General features: G+C 40.9%; 1 protein-coding gene across 5 annotated transcripts in view; it reads left to right on the forward strand.

Moving 5' to 3' along the window:
- The first annotated feature begins 1,563 nt into the window (after window positions 1-1,563).
- Cdh8 (cadherin 8) overlaps window positions 1,564-21,387 on the forward strand; it is a 393,789-nt gene continuing 373,965 nt past the window's right edge. For 2 of the 5 annotated variants that reach the window (XM_042277244.2, XM_042277241.2), the window contains exons 1-2: window positions 2,313-2,670; window positions 17,591-18,041. In XM_042277244.2, coding sequence (XP_042133178.1) covers window positions 17,790-18,041 — 252 coding nt within the window. In that variant the 5' untranslated portion in view covers window positions 2,313-2,670; window positions 17,591-17,789. Of the gene's footprint in view, window positions 2,671-17,590; window positions 18,042-21,387 lie in introns of all 5 variants that reach the window. The other 3 variants (XM_042277242.2, XM_076571612.1, XM_042277243.2) reach the window with 3 other exon arrangements.

Here is a 21,387-nt window from a genome sequence, read left to right on the forward strand (position 1 = left end):
CAGCACAGGCCATTGCAGTCTCCATTTGAAAAAGCTGGTAGAGTACCACCCTCTCCTGCTGGAAGTCTATGACTCCTCAGAGGATGCCGAAAAGAAAACACTTTCTTGAGGGGTACAGTCTCACCCCTGAGACTTTGCACTGCTTCCTATTAAGTGTGGGTGGAATCGTTAAAGAGACAAATGCCTTGCCTTTCCGCATCCCTGATTATTTTAGAAATATCCTGATAGGGCTTTTAACATTATCTTAATCCTCTTTCACACCTCTTAATCACCCAGGCCTCCCTTAAGACACTGTCAGGAAATTCCTTGCAGAGTTTCAAGTGGAGATTAGAGATGTGGAGAGGGTCACCTTAAACTCCAGCAGACCAAGAGTCAGTGAAGATAACATGCTTTGATATTTCGAGAGTAAACATGATGCAGTGAGTCAAAGCAAACTTACAACCAAACTCAGGTGACATTGGATTCTGAATTCCTCCAGTTTGTCAGCGGAGTTTTTCTTGTTAAGAAAATTAGATCAGAGGATAGCCTCTCTATAGCAATCTTTTCTTTAGAGATGACTTTGTTACTTGTGACAATCCCCAGCCTTCAGGAACATATGACCTTTCCTTTACTTCTCATAGATGTAAGAAAGTACCCCCAGGAAAGGTTCAGACCATTTGTTCAAAGTGAAAATGAATGTCTGAAAATTAAGCACAACCTAAGATGTGATCTATTTCTTTGTCCACTTGGGACTGTCTGGTCTAACAGCAGTTATAATTTGATTGAGGTTTGACTGCTCTTCTTTTCCAAGACAGAATTAGCCAGTTCCAGAATACCTCATGAGCAGACACAGCCTTAAAGTGAACAAACGGTTACTTAGTGACTGCTTGAGGGAAAAACGCTCCCTGGGTCCCCCTGCCCAAATAAGTCACCAAGTTTCTTTCTTAGGTTAACTAGAATATGAATCAGATAGATATCAAACATATAGTCAATATCCTCAATATTTTACGGTGGGAGGTTAGATGTAGCATCAGAAAAGGCAAATTTGCATAAGTATTATAAGCATATTGTGCCTATTTTCCCATTCTGTTCACTGCGTCTCATTAATTCGAGTCAGACAGTACAGGATCTACAGCCCGAGCGTCTGCTCCTCTGTACCCCTTCTGCTGCAGCTCTGTCCCCAGATGGTCAAAATCCTTCCCCAGAGCTCACATCTAGTCTAGTGAGTCAGAAATGGAATAAACCCCGATCTCCTATGGATGAGAGTTTTGAAGCAAGGTAAGGGACATTTAATTTGTCTTGTATTTCCCTGTGATAAACGACGATCAGAGATCAGAGCTGCTGGATATTATGTCCACGTGTTAGCCTTGGTGATCACAAGAGACCCAGGTCTGCTATTCGCCGACCCCTTCTTGCATTGACTTATACCTGGATGCCTGTTCCTTAATATCTGAGTGCTGAGAGGAGTTTATCAAAGGACTGGAGAAGCCAAGAATAGGGTGTCTCTTGGTAGAGAGGGGAGCTACAAGGACAACTCGTCCCCCCCCCGCCCCGCCCCACCGCAGGCTGGCGGGTAGGGAGTTCAGCGCACATTGATAAGGCTTGCCAGACCCTCCCCTTCTGGCTACAGCAAGTTCTGCCCATTTTCTTCCCATTCACTTAACTGCAAGTCCCTCTTGACTGCCTCTACTGTCCCTCCTCCCGCCCTCCCCAAAGGAGGAGAAACACTAGGACATCAGGAAGGCGCTCCACTCCAGGATCGCGACCCACCACCAAGAAACCAGTAGCACGTGAGTTGTAGCAGACAGTGGTCTTGCAAATGGGCAATTGCTTATGCAAGACGTCTTCAGAATGAGGGAAAATGTGAACGGCCCACGCGCTGCCGCATCCTAACGCTCCACAGAAACCAGCTTTGGGTGTCTGAGACGCTTTTCAAGATAACGCTAGCCTCAGGGCTCAGGTGAGACCTAGAGAGAGAAAGCTGGCGGGTACCTCCTGTGCATCCTTTTTTCATCTGCCAGCAGTCTTTATCCAACAGCTTGGCCGCTCGGAGGGCTGCGCGCAGAGCGTGGAAGGGCTCATCTTCACCCGGTGACTCCCGCGGCGGAGGCGCGCGGGGCGTGCTCGCGAGCGACCAGGAAAAGTTGTGCGCACTCTTGGTAGGAGGAAAGGGAGTGGAGACCGAGCGCGGGAGAGCGCAGGGGCAAGGCAGGGAGGGGGCGGGGTGGGGGACTGCTTACATGAATTTCCAAGTGGTAGACCTGCCTCGGAGCTCTGCCCAATGAGATCCGTCAGGGGAGGCACCCGGCTCACTTTTCCACATCACTTCACAGTTACATTTGGCAGGCAAGCGGGCTCGCACGCCGGAGCGCTCGGCCCAGAATTAGTGGATGGATTTCGAATATCCCTGCATCTTCGAAGCTCCTCCGCCGCCGCTTTGGGCATAAACCAGAGCGTCAACACGCCAGCTGTACTTTTGGGCTGCGGACACCCAGAGCCCAGCGCGCCCGCTTTGCGTCTCCGCACCAGGCTCCGCAGCTCCGAGAGGCATGAACACGATTCGGAGGCGACTACCCGGAGAGCGGGCATTCGTGGACACTTGCCGCCCTCAGGAGATGACCCCCAGCTCCTCCGGCCATTTATGAACCTGGAGGCTTGAGGTTTTTCCGCAGCCCGGAGCCCGCGACCTGAGTAAGTACTATTCCCTAACCCTGTACGCCTCCGGGCGGGGAAGAGCCGGAGGGATTGCTTCCTTTCGGAATTCCCACGCGCCCCCGGACACCTTACGCACCTGGTGGACGAGGGATACTAACCTGGTACCCGCCGCCGAGCCGCGTCTCCTTTCGCGGCATCTGTAGCTGATGGGGATGCCTTCTGTCTAACGGGTTTTGCAAACTGCTCTCTGAGCAGATACAAAGGAGTCTGGAGCCCCAGGCTGCCCCCCTTCAGTTTCTCCGCCACCCTCTCATCCTCCCGGTCGCTTGGCGATTTCGCCCTGGAGACGCAGGCAGGCGCTGCTGCAGCCGGTGCGCCTTCACTGCGGGGTCGGTGCGGTGAAAGGGAAATACTCGCCGCCTGCACAGAGGAGGCTGTGAGCCTGAAAGGAAAGCAGGCTAAGGGACCAGAGAAGCTCCTGTTTTTCTGCATGCCCCCACCTCTTAACGGTGGGAGGGCGACCCCATCGGTTGGGCCAAGGGCTACCGCTCTGCCGCGAAAGCCCCAGTGCCAGGATTTTCCACAAGTGTCTGTTCCAGGTTGGGGGGCGCGGTGCCAGCTGCAAACTTGCTGAGCTCCGGGGCCACCTAGCCACCATGCAGTCACCAAGACGCTGCTCCGCACCAGCGGAAGACCCCCAGGCAGTCCAGCCAGTGCTTGCAAGACTGCACTCATAGGCCCCCCGAAGCACCGGATGACTTCTCCCTTCCCCAGATCCCATGGTGCAGAAAGATATACCGTGATCTTGGTGCTCAGCATCGGCCAACCCTTGGGGTCCAGCCGCGCCCCTCCCCGACTGGAAGCGAATGGGGACTCCTGGCTACTTTCTGCCAGCATGGTAACAGGTTCATGAGGGACCTACCCTGGTTTCCCATAGCTCTGGCCAAGCCTGGTAAACCGTGTAAGCGTGCTGCCAGCAATGTTGATACCAACAGGTATCTAGCAATTCCTCCTTTTTTTTTCCTTTTTCTTTTTCCCTTCCCAAGAATAAATCCTCTCCTCACCGAATCTTGTAAAAATCTCAAAGTTTTGTGCTGGTGGCCCCTTGCCCAAAGGCATAGAACCTGAGACACATCAATGACTAGCCTGTTAGCCTCTGAGCGGAGATGGCAGCTGTTAGCTTGGATTGCTAAACGTAAGAAATCAAACAACATTAATTGTTTATTGTTGCAAACGCACAACATTAGTCCGTAATGGAAAATCAGGCTGGCAGCTGCTCACTTGAGCTCCAATTAAAGGGCAGAGCTTATAACCAAGCAACCGGGAGGGAGAAGTCCTTTCAACTTTGCCCTGGTTTCTGAGGGTTGCAGGCAGTTTCCTCCTTAGGGGGCACGATCCCAACAATCCCTTTGCTCATCGAAGCTGCTAACCAGATCAGCAGCTATTTTCTGTTAACACTCTTCACAGTGTGGGAATGAGCGGACGTCTGAGATAGTATGCAAGAGCGGTGGCCTCTCGCAACAGGGACTATCGCCAAGCAGATACAGAAACTGGGGTTGGCTGGTGCCGGTTTGACATTCCCTCCTCTTTATAACAGTCTGACAGCTATCTGGATGCTTAAAAGCTCTAGCTAGGCTGTCACCTCTGCCTTCATTATATGAGCATTTCAACTGGAAAACTATATGTGAGAAAGAGATATTTATGTAAGATTTGAAAGTGGGATTTTCCATCCATTCAGTCTCGCTGCTGTACTTCACTGCATGCAAAATGAGCCCTGTCGTTCTGCTAAACACTACTGAAATTTCTCCTAGCTACCGCCTTTCATCAGTGGCCGGTTTGGCAGAGATTTTGTCTGTAATATGTGTGTTTGTGAATGTGTTTGTGTGTGTATGTGTGTTGAGGTGGGGATGTGTCTTTTACTGGAGAGACTTACACCTTTGAAGGTTGTTTTGCGAGGGTTATATTTTTTTTTTCTCCATCAAAGACAGCTCTTCATAATAGCGATGTGCACATAGGTTTACCCACCTCCCTCTATGGTTGAAATTCTAGGACCGGCTCTCTTAAACAATAAAGGGACAGCAGATTTCTCTAAGTCAGCTTTAGCGGATTGAAAAACTCCTTGTCAGACTGTCAATTTTTTTTTCCTGCAAAAGTCCCATGGACTTTTAAACTCTGTGTGTGTGTGTGTGTGTGTGTGTGTGTGTGTGTGTGTGTGTGTGTGTGTATTTCCTTTTCTTTTTTTCCCCTCTGGCCTCAGAAGAGGGTGACTAATTGAGGAAAATTCCTTGTGAAAATAAATAGAGGATCCTTTCTGCCACCTCCAGGATGGCTTCATTCAGGACTGCTGCAGACAGCCCATATTTCTCATTTTGCCCTAAAGATTGTGGTGTGAGAGTAAAAATCAAGTGTTCACCATCACAAATGAGTCAGGCACTAGATAAGGACAGTTATTGCACTGAGACCTGTGCTATAATTCTGTGTATCAAACTTTTAAAATGTCCTGATTTTTAAAAATTTCTCATTGTTATGGTTATTAAAAACTGACTGATTTTGTTTTATCATTTATTGTCTCCGGAAGCCCTCCAGCCCTCAAAGGGGTATATCTCTGCACCCCAAACTATAGCACTTCTTGACTGAACTTCTGGTGTTCAGGGTACCTTTCTTAAGGTCTTGATGCTGTTTGAATCTGGCTAAAGGGCACACCATTTTAGAGTAGCCCTCGCCTTACCTGCTGCATGCATATCAACTGTAAAAGTAAAGATGTCTGTACCCTGGTATCAAGTGTTTTAGAGCACAGCGATTAAAACATCATTCATCTGCAGCTTCTTAGTGTGGCATTAAGTATCACATACAGGGACCATGCAGGACCATGTAACATCAACCATGTAAAGACTCCAAAAAGAGGAAAGTACTGTTAGACTGCTCAGTAGGATGAGAGACCTCACTGAGAAAGTATTTGTAAAGACTAGTCTAGGAATATGCTCCTTTCATAATAGTTCTAGGAAAATAGGTAGATGTTTAAGGTCCATAGCTCTTTGTTAGTCTAGAGGATCAGACAGTTCAAAGAAATCAAGGAGACTCCAAAGAAGGAGGATACAATAGTTCTGATCAAGAAGCTATGACTTTGGGCTCTCTTCCCAAGTTTCTTTCATTGTTTATCAGAGAAGGAAAAAGAACACACATATGTCAGAAGGTAGAGTCCACACTTCAATGACTGCTCAGAAGACCTTGTTAAAATAAATAAATTAATCCCCCCCTAAAAAAAAGTATTATTCTGCTCAAAGATGGGTTTATTGTGGCTTTTCCAACATCCCAGTTTGAACACAATTTCTAGGCAAAGCCACAAGCAGTCTGTAAGTTAAACTGGCATTCAGTTTGTACTTCTTACCAGTTTGCTGGCCTATAAGCGAGGTTTTGTGCCTGACAAGTGAACAGACAAGCACAATCAGGGCAGCCTTTTCATCGTAGGTGCAACCTAAAATCACCAGACTCTCTTTAAAAACACTCTGCCCAGAGGTGCTGCTAGTGCTTATTTCCATTATTTTATATTTATTACAAAGTGATTCAGAGCCACAAAGAAAGAGATTAGAGTTTTCTTTTTGCATTTCGTGTTCAGCACTGTTGACATTCAGGGATGAAATGAGACCATCGTTGCCCATTATTTCAAGGAACATCACCTTATTTGGGGGTATTATATGTCGACTGCAGGTTGCTGTCACAAACTAAGGTACACTCTTACAGTTTTCTCTCATGTGTTAGTCACAAACAAACAAATACATACACAACTCATGGCCAGATAGCTTATCAAAAACATGCCGAGATAATTAACTGATGAATTGGTTGGAACAGAGGAACATAATCATGTTATCCTTATCATTTCCTCTGCCTTTAAGTTGTGTGATTTGTACAACTGGTTTTTCAGATGTGTATAATGATCAGTCTTTTAAGCAATATTGTCTGTGGGGCACGTATGACACTGTGGGGATTTCACCTAGAATCTTCTGTGTAATTATGTACTGGAACGGTACTTTGCCTTTGATGGGCAAAGGCCATCATCTGATTGAGCAAGGCTTAATTACCCAAGGGAATGGTAGTACCATCCCCTCACATTCTCCTGGAAAGTTGAGCTTCGCAGTGTGTTTGTGCGGAACTGTTCCTATCTCTGGAACCCACTTCAGATGCAACCATGGGCAGAAAATTAGCTGAACCTGGGAACTTCAAAAGGTCAGGAAAGAAATGAGTTCAAGGGATGCCATTTAGTTTCCTCTCCCATATGTTGCTGCAGACTAAATCTCCATTGCCACTTCACAAAATAACACTGGTACCAATATTGTTTCCTTTTCTATCATGTCCCAAGCTTTATTTCTTGAGTTTTAAATGTCATGTACTAGTCCCTATCATAAACATCACTCATCTTCTTGCCTGTAAATATCTTTTTTTTTAAAAAAAAAGTTCTCCTTGTAGGTAGAAATGTATAGATGTGATTGTCTATATCTTTTAAAGAAAATATCGTAAGAAAAATACCACACTTGTATTTATAACCTTCAAACATTTTCCTTTCCCGTCACCGTTACTAAAGATAATTTTGAATGCTGGGGATGGTTGGTCCAGGGCCAGGTACAGAGTTAGTGCCCAGTAAACATTTACTTAATGCATTAAGAAATTAGCAAAGACTCTGCCCCCTACCTTTCCTAAGCATTTTCATTAAAGGGATGGAGGGTAAACAATCATATGTAAAGTCCAATAACAGGACATGACTATTATGATTGTTTCTCTAGAAATTTCATAAGTCCTCCTTAGTTTATGTTGAGACACAACTTTTACCATTTAAAAAATCCGTTTTAATCCATCTACCACATATCAGGTTTTTTCTCTATTCAAAATAACTTTAAACAGTATAGGGATATAAAATAAGATATAGTTCAGTGTGCTAAAACTGAAAATCTATCCAAAATTAGGTCTACATCACAAGATGCTATTAAACTGTATAGCACACATAGTTATATTTCATTAGAGAAAATATTCTAATTGTCCAGTCACTGTGTGGGCAATTCAGGGTCTGCACTTTGAATACCTCTGAGGGAATGTAAAAGAGAAAGGAGGAATCTCTTTCTCGTAGTCTTTGATTCTACCCTACATATTCATTCATATTCATTATTTTTTCTCTCCCTCCCTCTCTATTGCCCCTCCTCCTCTCAGGTTTTTATTACATTTATACAGAATGTTCGATGTGTGAATGTTCACTTCAACACTATATGAATTATAGTAGTAGTATCTGAGAAAACAATTTTATAACCCTCAATCTTAATTTAAACCTGTAAGTTACCTGGTCCTTGTATACATGCACAAGAGAAAGATATGCCATGAGAGACTTCTTCCACGGAAATATTTATTATCATTTGAGGCCTATGAAATATGCTTAGCAAACTGAATATATTTAAATGAAACATTAAATTGAGTATCCTTGAACATTTGTCAAATAGCATTGAGTAAAAGGGTCATATATATTTGCATCCTATTAACATTTAGAATAATGCTTACCATACCTTCTTTCCAGGTAGAATAATGCATAAAGGAAGACTGTTTCATTCTTTGTGTGACATAAATGACACAAAATAAGTAGATGGGAAGAGTGATATAAATATCATAAGGAGATAATTCTTTTTTTTTGCATAAGAAATCAATTTTCCCAAACCTGTCATAAAATTTACAAGGAGATAATCCTTCCTTTATTCATCTATTGCTGTCAGAGCTTAACAAATAGAATTTAACTTTGTGTCCAATATTTCTATATTTAAAATTAGAAAAAAACCTACTTGTTTTGGTTAACAAAGTAAAATATACTTGTCTTTTTCATACTTTCCAATTTCATTAAAATATTGCAGCTGAGCACAGTACACTGAGTTTTGAATCCCTGTAAGCTATTCACGTATTGTTCATGCACTGTATTTGGGGTGATAACCCAATATTAGTTTTGTCAAATTATTGTTTTCCACACCTATATCTGTCTACCTATCCATCATCTGTGTCCATAGCTTGAGGAACAGTGCCAGTGGGTGGATTTTAAGCTGTAAAGTCTTTGGAATGCAGAATGACAGTGAGGCACACTTGTAAGGCTGGTTGCTACTCACTGTAACCTAATTGGTGGAATCTTGACTTGTTACGGGGACACTTGACTGCATTTCAGTTTTAGAATAGCATACTCTATAGCCTTGGTAATAGGACATAGCTGACTTTAACCATTTACCCATTTCTGAAGCAATAGGTTTTCATCATTGGTAAAACCAAAATTCCTTAAATGCATTAGAAACAAGTTATCAATTACTTTTGAAACAGAATACTATCATAACCCAAAGCTTAATTAGCATGTCCTTGCCAATGTTTCCTTGCTATGTTTCTTCCACAAACATATCACTTTAATATCATTTTAGCTTAGTGCAGACTTCCTACTTTCAGCATCCACACAAAAATTCAAGTGATTGTAAAAAGCAGTGGGATTTCTCCTGTGGAAGAGCAGTTGCAAGCCATATTTTTAAATTAGTGGTTACAATTTGATTGAAAGTGGGTAGCTTGAACATGTTATATGCTATATTTGCATTTTACTCTCTCAGCAGAAAACAAGAATGGAAAAAGAGGGGCTCCGTGAACCTCAAAGACAGGAAAAAACAAAGTGGCCAAAAGAATGAAAGGGCAGCTCTTCACATGCCTTGTACATGCTCTGAAGCCATGGCATGGATTCCGTTACTAGTGGGTAGGCAGAGCTGTTTATAAAATGCTGCTGCTGCATCCTACTTGTACCATTTAAAGATAAGAGTGGGACAAAGTTACTCTATGACATAGGCATTGAAATTTTCTCCATTTCTTCTTGTACAGCAAGAGATTGAGAATACAGTAAGTTGAAAGAGTTAGACAGTCTTACTTACCACTCAAAACAATTATAACCACAATTGCTATCAATGCCAAGTAGTATACACCTTTAAAAGTGTTCCCTTTAATATTTTAAGGTAAGTAACATGAGATGGAGCATTTATTCCTATTCCACTGTATTGAGGTAAACTTGCCCTGGGCACTCAACTTATGAATGATAGAACTGATACTCAGGCAACTTTTGATTGACTCTCTCAGAGCTCCCATAGCTGTACTATGCAACCAAGTATTAAGAATAAGATATGCTCTGGTTGGCCACTGTGACTTAAAGAGCCAACAGCAGTCATTTTTCATACACTAGTTCTTCTCATAGAAAATCCTGAACATTCTGCTGTAAGGCAACAAAAGAAGGAAAGATTAAGTCATACTGGAGAAGTGCCTGTATACGTAACAGACAGGAGAGATGTTGGAAATACACTTAGCTATTGATGATTAATACAGTTATGCCTTAAGAAATTCCAATAGAATAGATTCATTCTTAATAGCCTAACTAAGCATGATTCTGAGAAATCACTAGAAGTGCAAATCTGACTCCGTACCATTTGAGAAATAGCTTCATTTTGACTTTATTATCTTTGTCACGGTCTTCATTCAGAAATAGATATACAACAAGCAGAAAACTCTTATGTGAATAATACGTTGCATTCATTTTGCAAAAGGGGAAAGCATTTACTTACTTATGTATATGAAGGTAACCAGAAATTACAGAACTTAACGAAGATAAAAGCTTCAGGGATAAAAGAATAGTCTGTCAGTTATAGTAAAACATAAAATTGGCAAATGCTTTTCTAGATAGTAAGAAAAGCAAACAATATGATATGATGTAAACATAACAATGTCAGTTATGATATGATGCCAAAGTCTTTGGAGCAGAAGGATTGTGGCTGATTACAGGGAATAACAAACACATTGGCAAATATATTTATTTGTGTACAGGAAGAATTATTGAATCCTTTTATACCCAAGTAATTTGGTTAGGAGTCCTGAATACTTTGGGGAAGTGAATTTCTTCCATTATTTAAATTGAAAACACACAAAGGCCTTTCCTTCTCAAAATCCAAAAATTGTTCAGCCATATTCAGCTTTAGTCACCGAGAGCTGGCTGAATTGTGCTGGACCACACATTGAATCATGTCCCTGTGATCCTGAAATATCACTTTGCATTCAGTGTGCATTTACCTGTTTTGAAGCAAGCTGCTAATGGCTCTAAATTCAAGGTCAGAAACATTTTTAATAGAAACTCTTCGGTCCTGTATGTCACTTTTGCTTCCATAAAATATTGTGACCACTGAGCCCAATGGATAATAAAAGCATAATTTCCTGTCAGCCACAATAGTCTGCTGAATTGAATCCTTAAGTGACTGATTTTATTGTAAACGTCACCATTGGTGAATGGCTCCTTATTTGGGACTTTAATTTATAATGTTTACAAAATCAGTGATGTAATGATTTTAATAATGCTAATATATCTGAGAATTGAGGCCATTTGTCTTAAAAATGTTGAGACCCTCAGACTTACATCTGGCTATAATTAGAGCTACTTTTAAACCCTGAGTATGAATTAAAATCAGATTGCTGGACTTTTGTCTATAAGAAGATATCTCCTGCTGGGGGAATTTTAAAAACTTTTTAACCTGTAAAAAATCCAGGTAGACTAAAATATCTTCATAGTGCTATTTGGGATTGAGGCAGCAGCATTATAATGAATTGGGTTGCTCAGCTGGCATACACACTGTGGTTGGAAAATGTAAAAGCAAATTGATTTTTAACTCAATCTTTGTAACCTTACTTTTTTTTCTAAGAAGTTTGTCTATTTAACTATGATTTACAATACTTATTAATTCTGATAACAGTGACCTAACATTTTGTTGCATCCCAGGAATACCTATAAAGCTGTTCTCTGATCTAAGGACAATAGCAGTTCATCTCATGGCAGAGGTGCAAGCAGATAGAGATTATAGATCTGAATTTTTACAATCACATTTCCTTCCTAGTGGATGCTCATTATTGCCTCATTGCATGGATGTGTGTGTGGGTACAACAGTTAGCTTCCCAGTTACTCCAGTGTCATATAAAATAAGTGTGAGTATAGAATTCAGGAAGACTATTCAGACTATCATAAACAAAAAAGTTCATCTTTCCTAGCTCTATTTCCCAAAGTCAGGTGTAGGTATGTATTACCATAAGTGAGAGAGATGGTAACCAAATATGTGAATGTTATTAAATGACCCAGAAGTAGCAGAAGTGACTGTTTTTAAGTCACTGCATTCTTCAGCTAATTCTAAGAACTATGAGCAAGGTTGCTCTTTGTTTCAAATACCATACTTCTCTATGTGGGGTCCTCATACAGCAGCATCCACATTGCAGAGGAGATTGTTGGAAATGCAGAGCCTCAGGACTCATCTGAGCTCACCAGGATCAGAAGCTGTAGAAGTCTAGATAACTCTTAGGCCGATTAAAGTTAGAGACAGTCCCAAGAGGGGGATTCTTTGCTGGGCTTAATGGAGCTGGTGGTTACATTTTCAGTTATTGTGAGAGTTGCTTAGTGACGGCATTGGAAGCTTTGAAATTGGTCAGAATATGATGGCAATCAGAAAATAGTAGAAGAAGTTCGGGACTTACTTTTCTTTCTTTCTTCCTTCCATCCTTCCTTCCTTTCTTTCTTTTCTTTTTTTTTCTTCTTTTCTTTTTTTTTTTTTTTTAAGCAAGAGAAGGCATTACTTAAAATTTTCCAGCTTACCTCTCACTATTTCAGGTCTTTCATTTCAATAAGTAGAGAAATGATCTTAGGACTTGAGAATGCCTAGTTTTAGTGAAAAGAAACCATTTAAAAATGAGAATCTCTGTTCCTTTTGCTTATCTCTACATTGGAAATGAAAATTGCAAATTAATAATGATACTTACATCAGAGTGTTATTTCAAAGTGTAGATATGTTGTGTATGTGTTTGTGAGTAGTCTCTATATTTAATATTATCCAATTTTTCTAAATTTTGACCAATAATATAATTTATCAGTTTTGTCTCTTTCTGGAAAAAATGATAATAAGTGGAATTTTTGTTTTTGTTGCTTTGTTGCTGTTGTTGTACTTGGGTTCTTTTTTGTTTTGTTTTGTTTTGGTAATAAAGATGTGAGCCACCACCTCCTGGTTGTAATATTAGGTTTTATATTTATGTATGTATGTATGTATGTTGTATGTATGTATCTATCTATCTATCTATCTACCTACTTATCCATCCACCCATCTTTTTTTTTTTTATTTTGGTTTTTTGAGACAGGATTTCTCTGTGTAGTTTTGGTGCCTGTCCTGGATCTTGCTCTGTAGAGCAGGCTGGCCTCAAACTCACAGAGGTCCACATGGCTCTGCCTCCTGAGTGCTGGTATAAAAAGGCATGCACTACTGCTGTCTGGGCCCCACCCATCTATTTTTTAAGACAGGGTCTTACTATATAGCCTTGTCTGAACGCTCTATGCAATGCATATCGGGCTGGGTTTAGATCTGGAGCTGGGATCTCTCTGCCTGTTTCCTGAGTGTTGGGATTAAAGACATGTGCCACCACATCCAGGCTGAATTTCTATTTTAAATGAATAAAAAGCTAGTCAATTTCATTAAATTACACTAATATAAGTAATTCAAAAATTTGGGGAAAAAAAGAACAACTAGACTATACCTGAATGTTTAAGTCCCTAGACATTCCATGCAGTGTTGAGAGAATAAATGATGTGGATGAAAGGTGTCCACTGAATGGATTTATTTTCTCCAGAGTTCTGCCAGCAATTCATGGGCATCAGACAAATTATATTTCCCTTCCTTTTGAAAATTGAGAAGTTGCACCTTCTTCCTACTAGATGTCATACATATTTAGTGCACAAGCCCCTTGCAGAAATCAAACACAACCTCTCCACAGAGCCTATAGGGCAGGAGGTAAACTACTTGAAGGATGCTATAGAGACTATGACCAGTATAAATTTGTTGAGTAACACCTATTGACAAGTTGATACTGTAAGTAGTAATCTGAAATGACTTTAGATGCTGAATTATTCAGAAGTCCTTGGATAGCTTTGGTTGTCTTGTTTACATTGTTTAACTCAAATGCCCTTTACAATGACCTCCTCTTTAACACTTATTAATAAATAGCATAGATAACACCTCTTCCAGGAAGCTTGTTTCTCTTTCCCTTCCTCCCTCCCTCCCTCCTTCCCTCCCTCCCTCCATTCCTTCTTTTCTTTCTTTTGTGTTTTTTTGTTTGTTAATTTCCACACAGTTTTTTTTTTTCATCTAACAGTCCTGATTGTCCTTGAACTGGCTTTGTAGACCAGGCTGGCCTCGAACTCAGAGATCAGCTTGCCTCTGCCTCCTGAATGCTGGGATCAATGACCTGTGCCTCCATATCTGGCTCCAGAAAGCTTTCTTTAACATTATCAAGTAGAGTGTTATGCTATGTGTTTATACCTCTAGCCCTCCAAAGATTCTACTTCTCCAAAAGTAGTAACTGTGCAAATTGTGCATTTCCTCATTTTTGCCAGCTGCACTCTTTGCTTCATGAAGGTAGAATCTCTGACCTACTTGCTGTTCTATCTCCTCTGTCTGACAAATAGTATATGTGCATCAAAAATTTATCTGAAAGGAGGAGCCATTTTAAGAAAGAGAATGTTAGAATTATGCAACCCAGGTTCAAATAATGCTGCTGCCTTTACTGAAGGGTTTTCCTTAACCAAGATGTTTAATGATTCCCCCCTTCCTCAGTACAAGCTGCAAAGTTTTACATTTTTATGATAATGAATAAAATTTTGACTGTAAAGCTTTCTGCTATTATATATTTGTTCTAATTAATGAAGCTATGGCAATATTTAAAATGTGTAGGGGTCTGTGTTGGATTTTTATCTGAGTTTGTCAGTCTCAGGCAAAGGTCTCTGACAGGTCACATTCCATTCTGAGTGTCATTGAGCAGTTTCTGGGCAGGAACTATCTGGTGTGGATTTAAATCAGGATTAACTTTCTTATTTTAACATCATTCACACAATGCTTTGCAGATCGTGCAGTCTGACTGAAGAGACCAGAGTGTGTAAGCTTATCCTAACTGCTTTGGTCCACAGAACAAACCTGCTGGGTCCAAACTGTTGCCACCATTGTTCTTCTGGCTCTTGTGATTCATTAATAAACAGGTGCAGAGACAGTAAGTGTGAGGTCTAGAGTTCAAACTCCAAACAAGTCAACACTCAAAATTGTTCTCACAGCCCGCTTCTGTACCTGTGGATCTCACGCCACAGGAGAGCATCATATATGGCTTTTGATCATTCAGGTCCAGCTTGCAATGGAGCAGACTACGTTTAGAGAAGAAAAGGTTTCTTTTCCTTGAGAAGAGTTTAGATTGAGGTGCCATGAGTAGAAACTTAGCCCATCCATCCCTCCTCAACAGCCCCTCCATCTCTCTCCTTTCTAGGCCTCCCCGGGGCATCCTCAATCCTTTCTGCACTCCCCAGCATCACCTCTATCCTTCCTTTTCTTCATATCACCTCCATCCTTCCCTCATCAGCATCATCTCCACACACCTTCCATTCTATGTTCACCAGCATCACCTTCATCCTCACCAGTGTCACTTTTAATCTTCCTTGACATTTTGAGAATCACTTCCATTCTCCTTCCCTCAGGTCTCCATCCTGCTTCTGTTCTGTTCTCCCAGAACCCAACATTACCTTCAGTTCCCCAACCGTCCTGTCCTTAGCAACATGACATCCATCCTCATCATTCTCACCTTTATCTTTCCTCCATCCCACCCTGGTCAGCATCATCTTTGTCCTAAGACTATCATATCACCTTAGAGAGTCTTTCTTTGCTGCCACTATTATTTGTCTACCCATACTGAAGAATTCATGAAGTTTTCATCTTTAATTGTTTGTCTTTCCTACCACTACCCCTAGGGTGTGACTCAAGTAACTACTTCTCTTACAATATTGAGAATACTTCCCATGTTTTGGCTGCTCTTTTTATGTGTTAGTTCTGAGCCATAAACATGACAGCTCTGTAAATTAGGCGTCATTGTGTTGTTGTTTTACAGATGAGAAGTCTGAAGTTCAGGCAAGCTCAGTATTCTATCCATCAGACAGTGGTAATAAATGGGGTAATCTAGAATTGAAGACCAGATCTATCGGCTTGTATTGTCTATCTATCTAGATCTATCTAGAACGTATTGTCCACTGTACCCTAACACTATTTCAGCATAACTCCCCACTACATATCTAAGAGGGAGCATGGCATGTTCTGCACTTCTTGCAAGTGCCTTGTAAATGAAGACAGACAGCTGACATAATAGAGTTTAGAACTCTTTAATGGTGTCCTTTTGGATTTAAATGGCCATTTCTGAAGTCTCAATGCCCTGAGATAGAATAATATCTTAACTTGGGGAAGACTCTTTCTCCCTAATGGTACAGCAATTTTAAGCACAGGAGAGGTTGTTTTTGGAGTGTCTCCTCTGGGTTGATCTTATATTGACATTTCTGTATCACCTAAATAGCTGCTACTAGCATTGATGCCCTGTGCATTCATCAGGGTTGAATCCTTTTCATGTGTAAGTCCCAGTGTTGGGTTGAGCCCATGCAAAGGGTGACAAGGAAGACCATGCCATAGGCCAACTAGTTAGCTCAGAAACCATGCTGTTTGCGACAGAATGTCTGCACCTTTCAGCTGGCTCCAATAAGGCCACTCGTCAGCCCAACCAATGTTAATAATGTCCTTGCTTTCTCATTCTGAGTCAGAATGGAACCAGGGACCTAGAGGTGAAAGGTTCTGTATCCTATTATGAATTCCCTGGGCCAAACTGTACCAGATAGTGTCCCCAGGAATTATTTTTCCACTTAATCTAATTCAGTCAGGCTTTTCTCAGGGATCTGCAGTGAACATCATTTCTTTAAAAATAATTTTTTTGAGTGGGAAGAAACACATTTTGTTATGCTGAAGGTAAGCAAAAAAATGTATTTGACACCTCAGGTAATAAGGATTTTTTTTTCTTATCCTCTCCCTCTCTGAATCCCTTCTATCGAAGATTGTAATTTTACCATACTTCATTCCCAAAGGGGCTTTTCATCACTGAAATCTCCCCTTCAATGGTACATTTAGCTGGGGAGCTGTGACACTGCTGCTCTCATAGCGTCCATGCTGGACATTAGAGAATTCCTTCTGGAAGAACTCTAATGTTACTCCTTCGTTATTAGCAGCTTGCATTCCTTGAGACCTTCCTAACTGGAATTGCTAGTCATGGCTATGAAAACTGGGAAGAATCCCTTCCTATCTTCATGCCCATGTCGGTGTGTGTGTGTGTGTGTGTGTGTGTGTGTGTGTGTGTGTGTGTGTGTTGAACTTAAAAGTATTTTGTTTACTTATTAAGGGCCAGTTCCTTTAAAATGAAGTGCAGCTTTCTTTGAACAAGTTGATGAAGATGAACAAAAGGAGGAGGGAGAAGGGTTGTAGTTGATACTCACCCCAAATAGTATTGCTGAGAATGTAAGACAGGGGCAGGGAGAAGGATGAAGGAGCTGGGAGGGGGAGGGGGACAGACATGACATGAGGAAGAAGTGACAACCAGAGAAAGAAGGGGTTTTATCTGTTAAGATCATCACTTTGTTATTTAAAGTAGTTCTTGCCAAGTGACATGGTCTGGAATGAATGCTAAAATCTAAATGATGCTTGCATATAAACGGGTTTGTGGGTTTGCTAGCCTACTCATTCTGGTTCTTGGAGTCCACTTTCTGTATTCAAGAGTTTGGCAAGTGCTCATTATCAACTACACAGAGAGACAGGGTTTCTCTGTGTAGTTTTGGTGCCTGTCCTGGATCTCGTTCTGTGGACCAGGCTAGCCTGGAACTCACAGAGATCCGCTTGGCTCTGCCTCCGGAGTGCTGGGATTAAAGGCGTGCGCCACCACAGCCTGGCTATGAAATGTTCACTTTAACGTGCCTTTGAAAAGCCCTGGTTTGTTTGTGTTAACCCCAGTTTCTGTGGGGTCTCATTTTTCTTCCCTCTTGTCTGTGCAGGAAATTTCAATGAAAAGGAAAGCCAATGGATCGTGGTCTTTGAAAGGATGCTTAGACATGTCTGTTTCCTGGTTCTCTGAACACGTGGCAGAGCTGTAAGTAACTGCTCCACACTACGTGATGAATTGGATGGCTTCAGACCCGAGGCAAAAATAATAATTGTCTCATTTTCGCGCTGATTTGCTTAACTGGTGGGACCATGCCAGAAAGGCTAGCTGAGACGCTCGTGGACCTCTGGACTCCATTAATAATATTATGGATTACCCTCCCCACTTGTGTGTACATGGCTCCGATGAATCAAGCTTATGCTTTAACCACTGGATCCCCTTTGGAACTAAGCAGGCAGAGTGAAGAACTGCGGATTTTGAACCGCTCCAAAAGAGGCTGGGTTTGGAATCAAATGTTTGTCCTGGAAGAATTTTCTGGACCTGAACCGATTCTCGTTGGCCGGGTAAGCCTCATTTTTAAGCTCCCATTTCAGGGTCTGTTCCTGGTCTTTAAATGTTTCATTTCAGACTCCACACAGTTTTTCATAACACTTAACTGTAAATCCTTTAGACCAGATGGTTAGTGAGCTAACCTGTTGGTTTCTTTAGAAGTATGAATAATCCCGCAGTTTAAAACATTCCTTTAGGAAATGTTACTTTCCATATCACTGCCACCGTTGGCCGAGACATCAGACTCCTTGGATAATGCATAAACAAGCAGAGTGCTTTCTTACTTATGTGAGATCTCTTTTGTCAAACCTTTCTCTAGATTCTGGTATTTGGATCTAGCACTAAGAAGTTGTAAGGCCATTTTTGTCCAGTTTGAATTCCTATCACCAAAGCTGTCTTTTATTTAAGGTTATATATCTCAATTTACAGGTAGACTTTTCATTTCATTTCATTGATTGCTGTTTCAGTCCTTAGGAAGAACAAAGCAGTGTTTGTAACAAAAGTGCTGGAAAAGGCATTGGTGCTCACTTCACCGGACATCATTTCTGTCGTTGCCAAATGCAATCAAATACTCAGAAGGAAAACTTTAGTTCAGTAGCACCTGTGTTTGCCTGTATGTTACACTGGGTTTACATTTGTTTTGTTATATCAAAAGTTCTTCAGGTAGACACTGGCTCCTGGTTTTCCAGAATTGTATTACAGTACTTCAAAGACATAAACATCTTCACTCCTCAGAATCATTTGTAAGTGTTTGCTCATTTTGACATTCAGTATTGTCATAGTTTGAATTCTGGGGATGGGCTGATGTTATCGCACAGTTGGTAGCAATTCTTTCCTAGCACTGCACATAAGAAACCCATAAGGTTTGATCCATGGTGTCATGTAAACCAGGTGTGGTGTTACAAAATGATAAGCCCTTTTGGAAGGAAGATTAGGAGTTGAAGGCCATCCTCTACTACCAGGGTACAAGACAACCAAGTCTCAAAAAGGAGAAGTTAAAAAAAGAGGTTTCTAACAATGCACCTAACAATGGCTGATGTTCCCGATAAACAAGATTTAGAAATGAATCACATGTTACTCCTTTCCCAAACTCAGTGACTTAAAAGGGATGTAGCAGGGCTCAAAACACAGATCTTCGAGACTTAACTTCTGTGTCTCACTAGGCACTTTTGGTTCCCTTGCTCTGCTCTGTCGCCTTGCGTAACTATAGAGCCTCCTCCAGGTTTGTTTCTCTTTTCAGGTGCTTGAAATGTTTATTCCTGCTTGTGATGGAGGAGGTGTGGAGATATCACACCTTTCACTGGGCTTTCTGGAGTCCTACCTAGGTACCAGGCACTGGGTACAGGCACTTGGGACTATCCTCCTAAAGCAGGGATCTTTGTCTTCCAATAATTCATATTCTGGTCAATATTGTTTACTATGAATTAATTGCTATTATAAAATTACTTTGTTGGCACATATGAATGCATAGGTGCATATGTATGTCTGTATTCATGTCTGTGCACAAACACGTATAAAATATGTGCACTAAAACAGATTTATGATCCCCTTTTCTTAAATCAAAATGAAAAAAAATCCATGAAAGTTTATATATATATATATATATATATATATATAAAAGTTTATATATATATTTATATATATATAAACTCTGGTAGCAAAAGTAAGTTGAGGCTATTTATAGTCATAATGTATCCCATTCCAATGGCTGTTCCTATACTTCATTGGAGAAATGTTAATGTAGTTGATTACAGGGTGCTGCCCTGGACCCTGCTGAGGTTGTTACTTACTCTATAGTTTATATGCTTTAATATGCTTCTAAAAATGGGAGTTCTGAATTCCAAATTGCATCTGGCCCTGCTCTTTCTCAATACAGACTTCCTGATTAGCTTTATCATTTCTTTAAATGCAAAAACCGAGGCTTAGATAAATTAATAAACCAAATTATGAATATGGAACAAGTAAATGTTCTATATGAGATTAAATCTTGGTGGGAATTCCCAAGATCATAATTTCAACCATCATATCATATTATATTTCAGTAACTAAGCACCTGGAGTTTATAATTTGCACTTGAGTTTTGAGTACAGGATACAAAGTCTATGCATTCCCTCTTCTCTATATTCAAATTTTCTTTAACCAGCTCTAAGGCAAGCAATTTTCAGCCCATATAAAATTCTGGAGTTACATGCATATGTAGTTAATGGATGGATGATTCCTCCCTGCTCCTCATAGCTACCTTGTTATGACGGTATATCAATTAAGACGTGTCCCGCATAATATAAATAACTGAATATATTGTACCCAGAAGAGCACTCCATTTTTATCTGAATAGAAAAAGTAATTAAACCAGCTTTTTTTAAATTTAGAATCTGAGAGCTGATTCTGCCTCCATTTCTAAAATGAAGTACAAGTGACAGAGTCAAATAGCCAGGCGTTCAGGATTCCTGTGTGATTTACAAATGCTTGAGGTGTCTTGCGTCTTTGAATGACAGAAATCCCAGTGAACCTCAGGAGTTTGAAATCGCCAACATGCTCTTGAGTCTCTCAGTAACAGACACTGCATGTGAATTAGTTCTCCTGCCTGCTCTATACTATGGCCTCTTCCCAAAACAATTGTTAAGTCACAATTAACATTTTTTTTTTTAGAATTTTGATGCAAATATTTTCAATCACATGTATTTCCCTTTAAATCAAGTTGCTCCTAAAATATGACAGCCTTAATTTTTAGTATTGTGGACTTTTGTAAAGCTGAAAATCTTTTTAGGTGACTGCTTTAGATTACGTGTCAGGCTGAGTGCAGGGACGATCCACATCGGGGCTCGGGGCGCTCACTGGTGTTTTATCTTTATGCACAGTCTTCTACATTTGACTCTTTAAACCACTTCACTACGGAGCTTCTCCCCAGGAACCAGCTGAGAAGCATTAGTTACCTATGAGCATACCTGCTCTTTAAAAAGCCCTCCTGCCAGTCGCTATGTTGGGGGCCTCAGACCTAGTAGGCTGAGTTCAAGCTCAAGAGCAGAGCCAGCTTTTGAGCAGTTGGCTCTGTGGGATTGCACATACACCTTTGTATTATCCAACGGCTGCTTTTACATATTGGTGGCAGCTAGGTGTGGAGGAAGGACCTAAGCTTTAGAAATAGACTCCAGAGCTTTGAACATTGATTTTTGTCATTTTCTGGGTGTTAACCCTTGAAAAATTATTTAAGCTTTTTGAGGATTGTGCAAACACAGGAATTTAAAAGTGAGCCAAATGTTAACTGCATGATATTTGTCATGAAGTAATTATATTTATAATTTGGTTCTTAAGTTTGTGTGTTTTGTGAACAGTTGTAGTAGATATCTTAGACAAAACAAC

Source organism: Peromyscus maniculatus, chromosome 5, assembly GCF_049852395.1.
Source record: "Peromyscus maniculatus bairdii isolate BWxNUB_F1_BW_parent chromosome 5, HU_Pman_BW_mat_3.1, whole genome shotgun sequence".
NCBI lineage: Eukaryota > Metazoa > Chordata > Mammalia > Rodentia > Cricetidae > Peromyscus > Peromyscus maniculatus.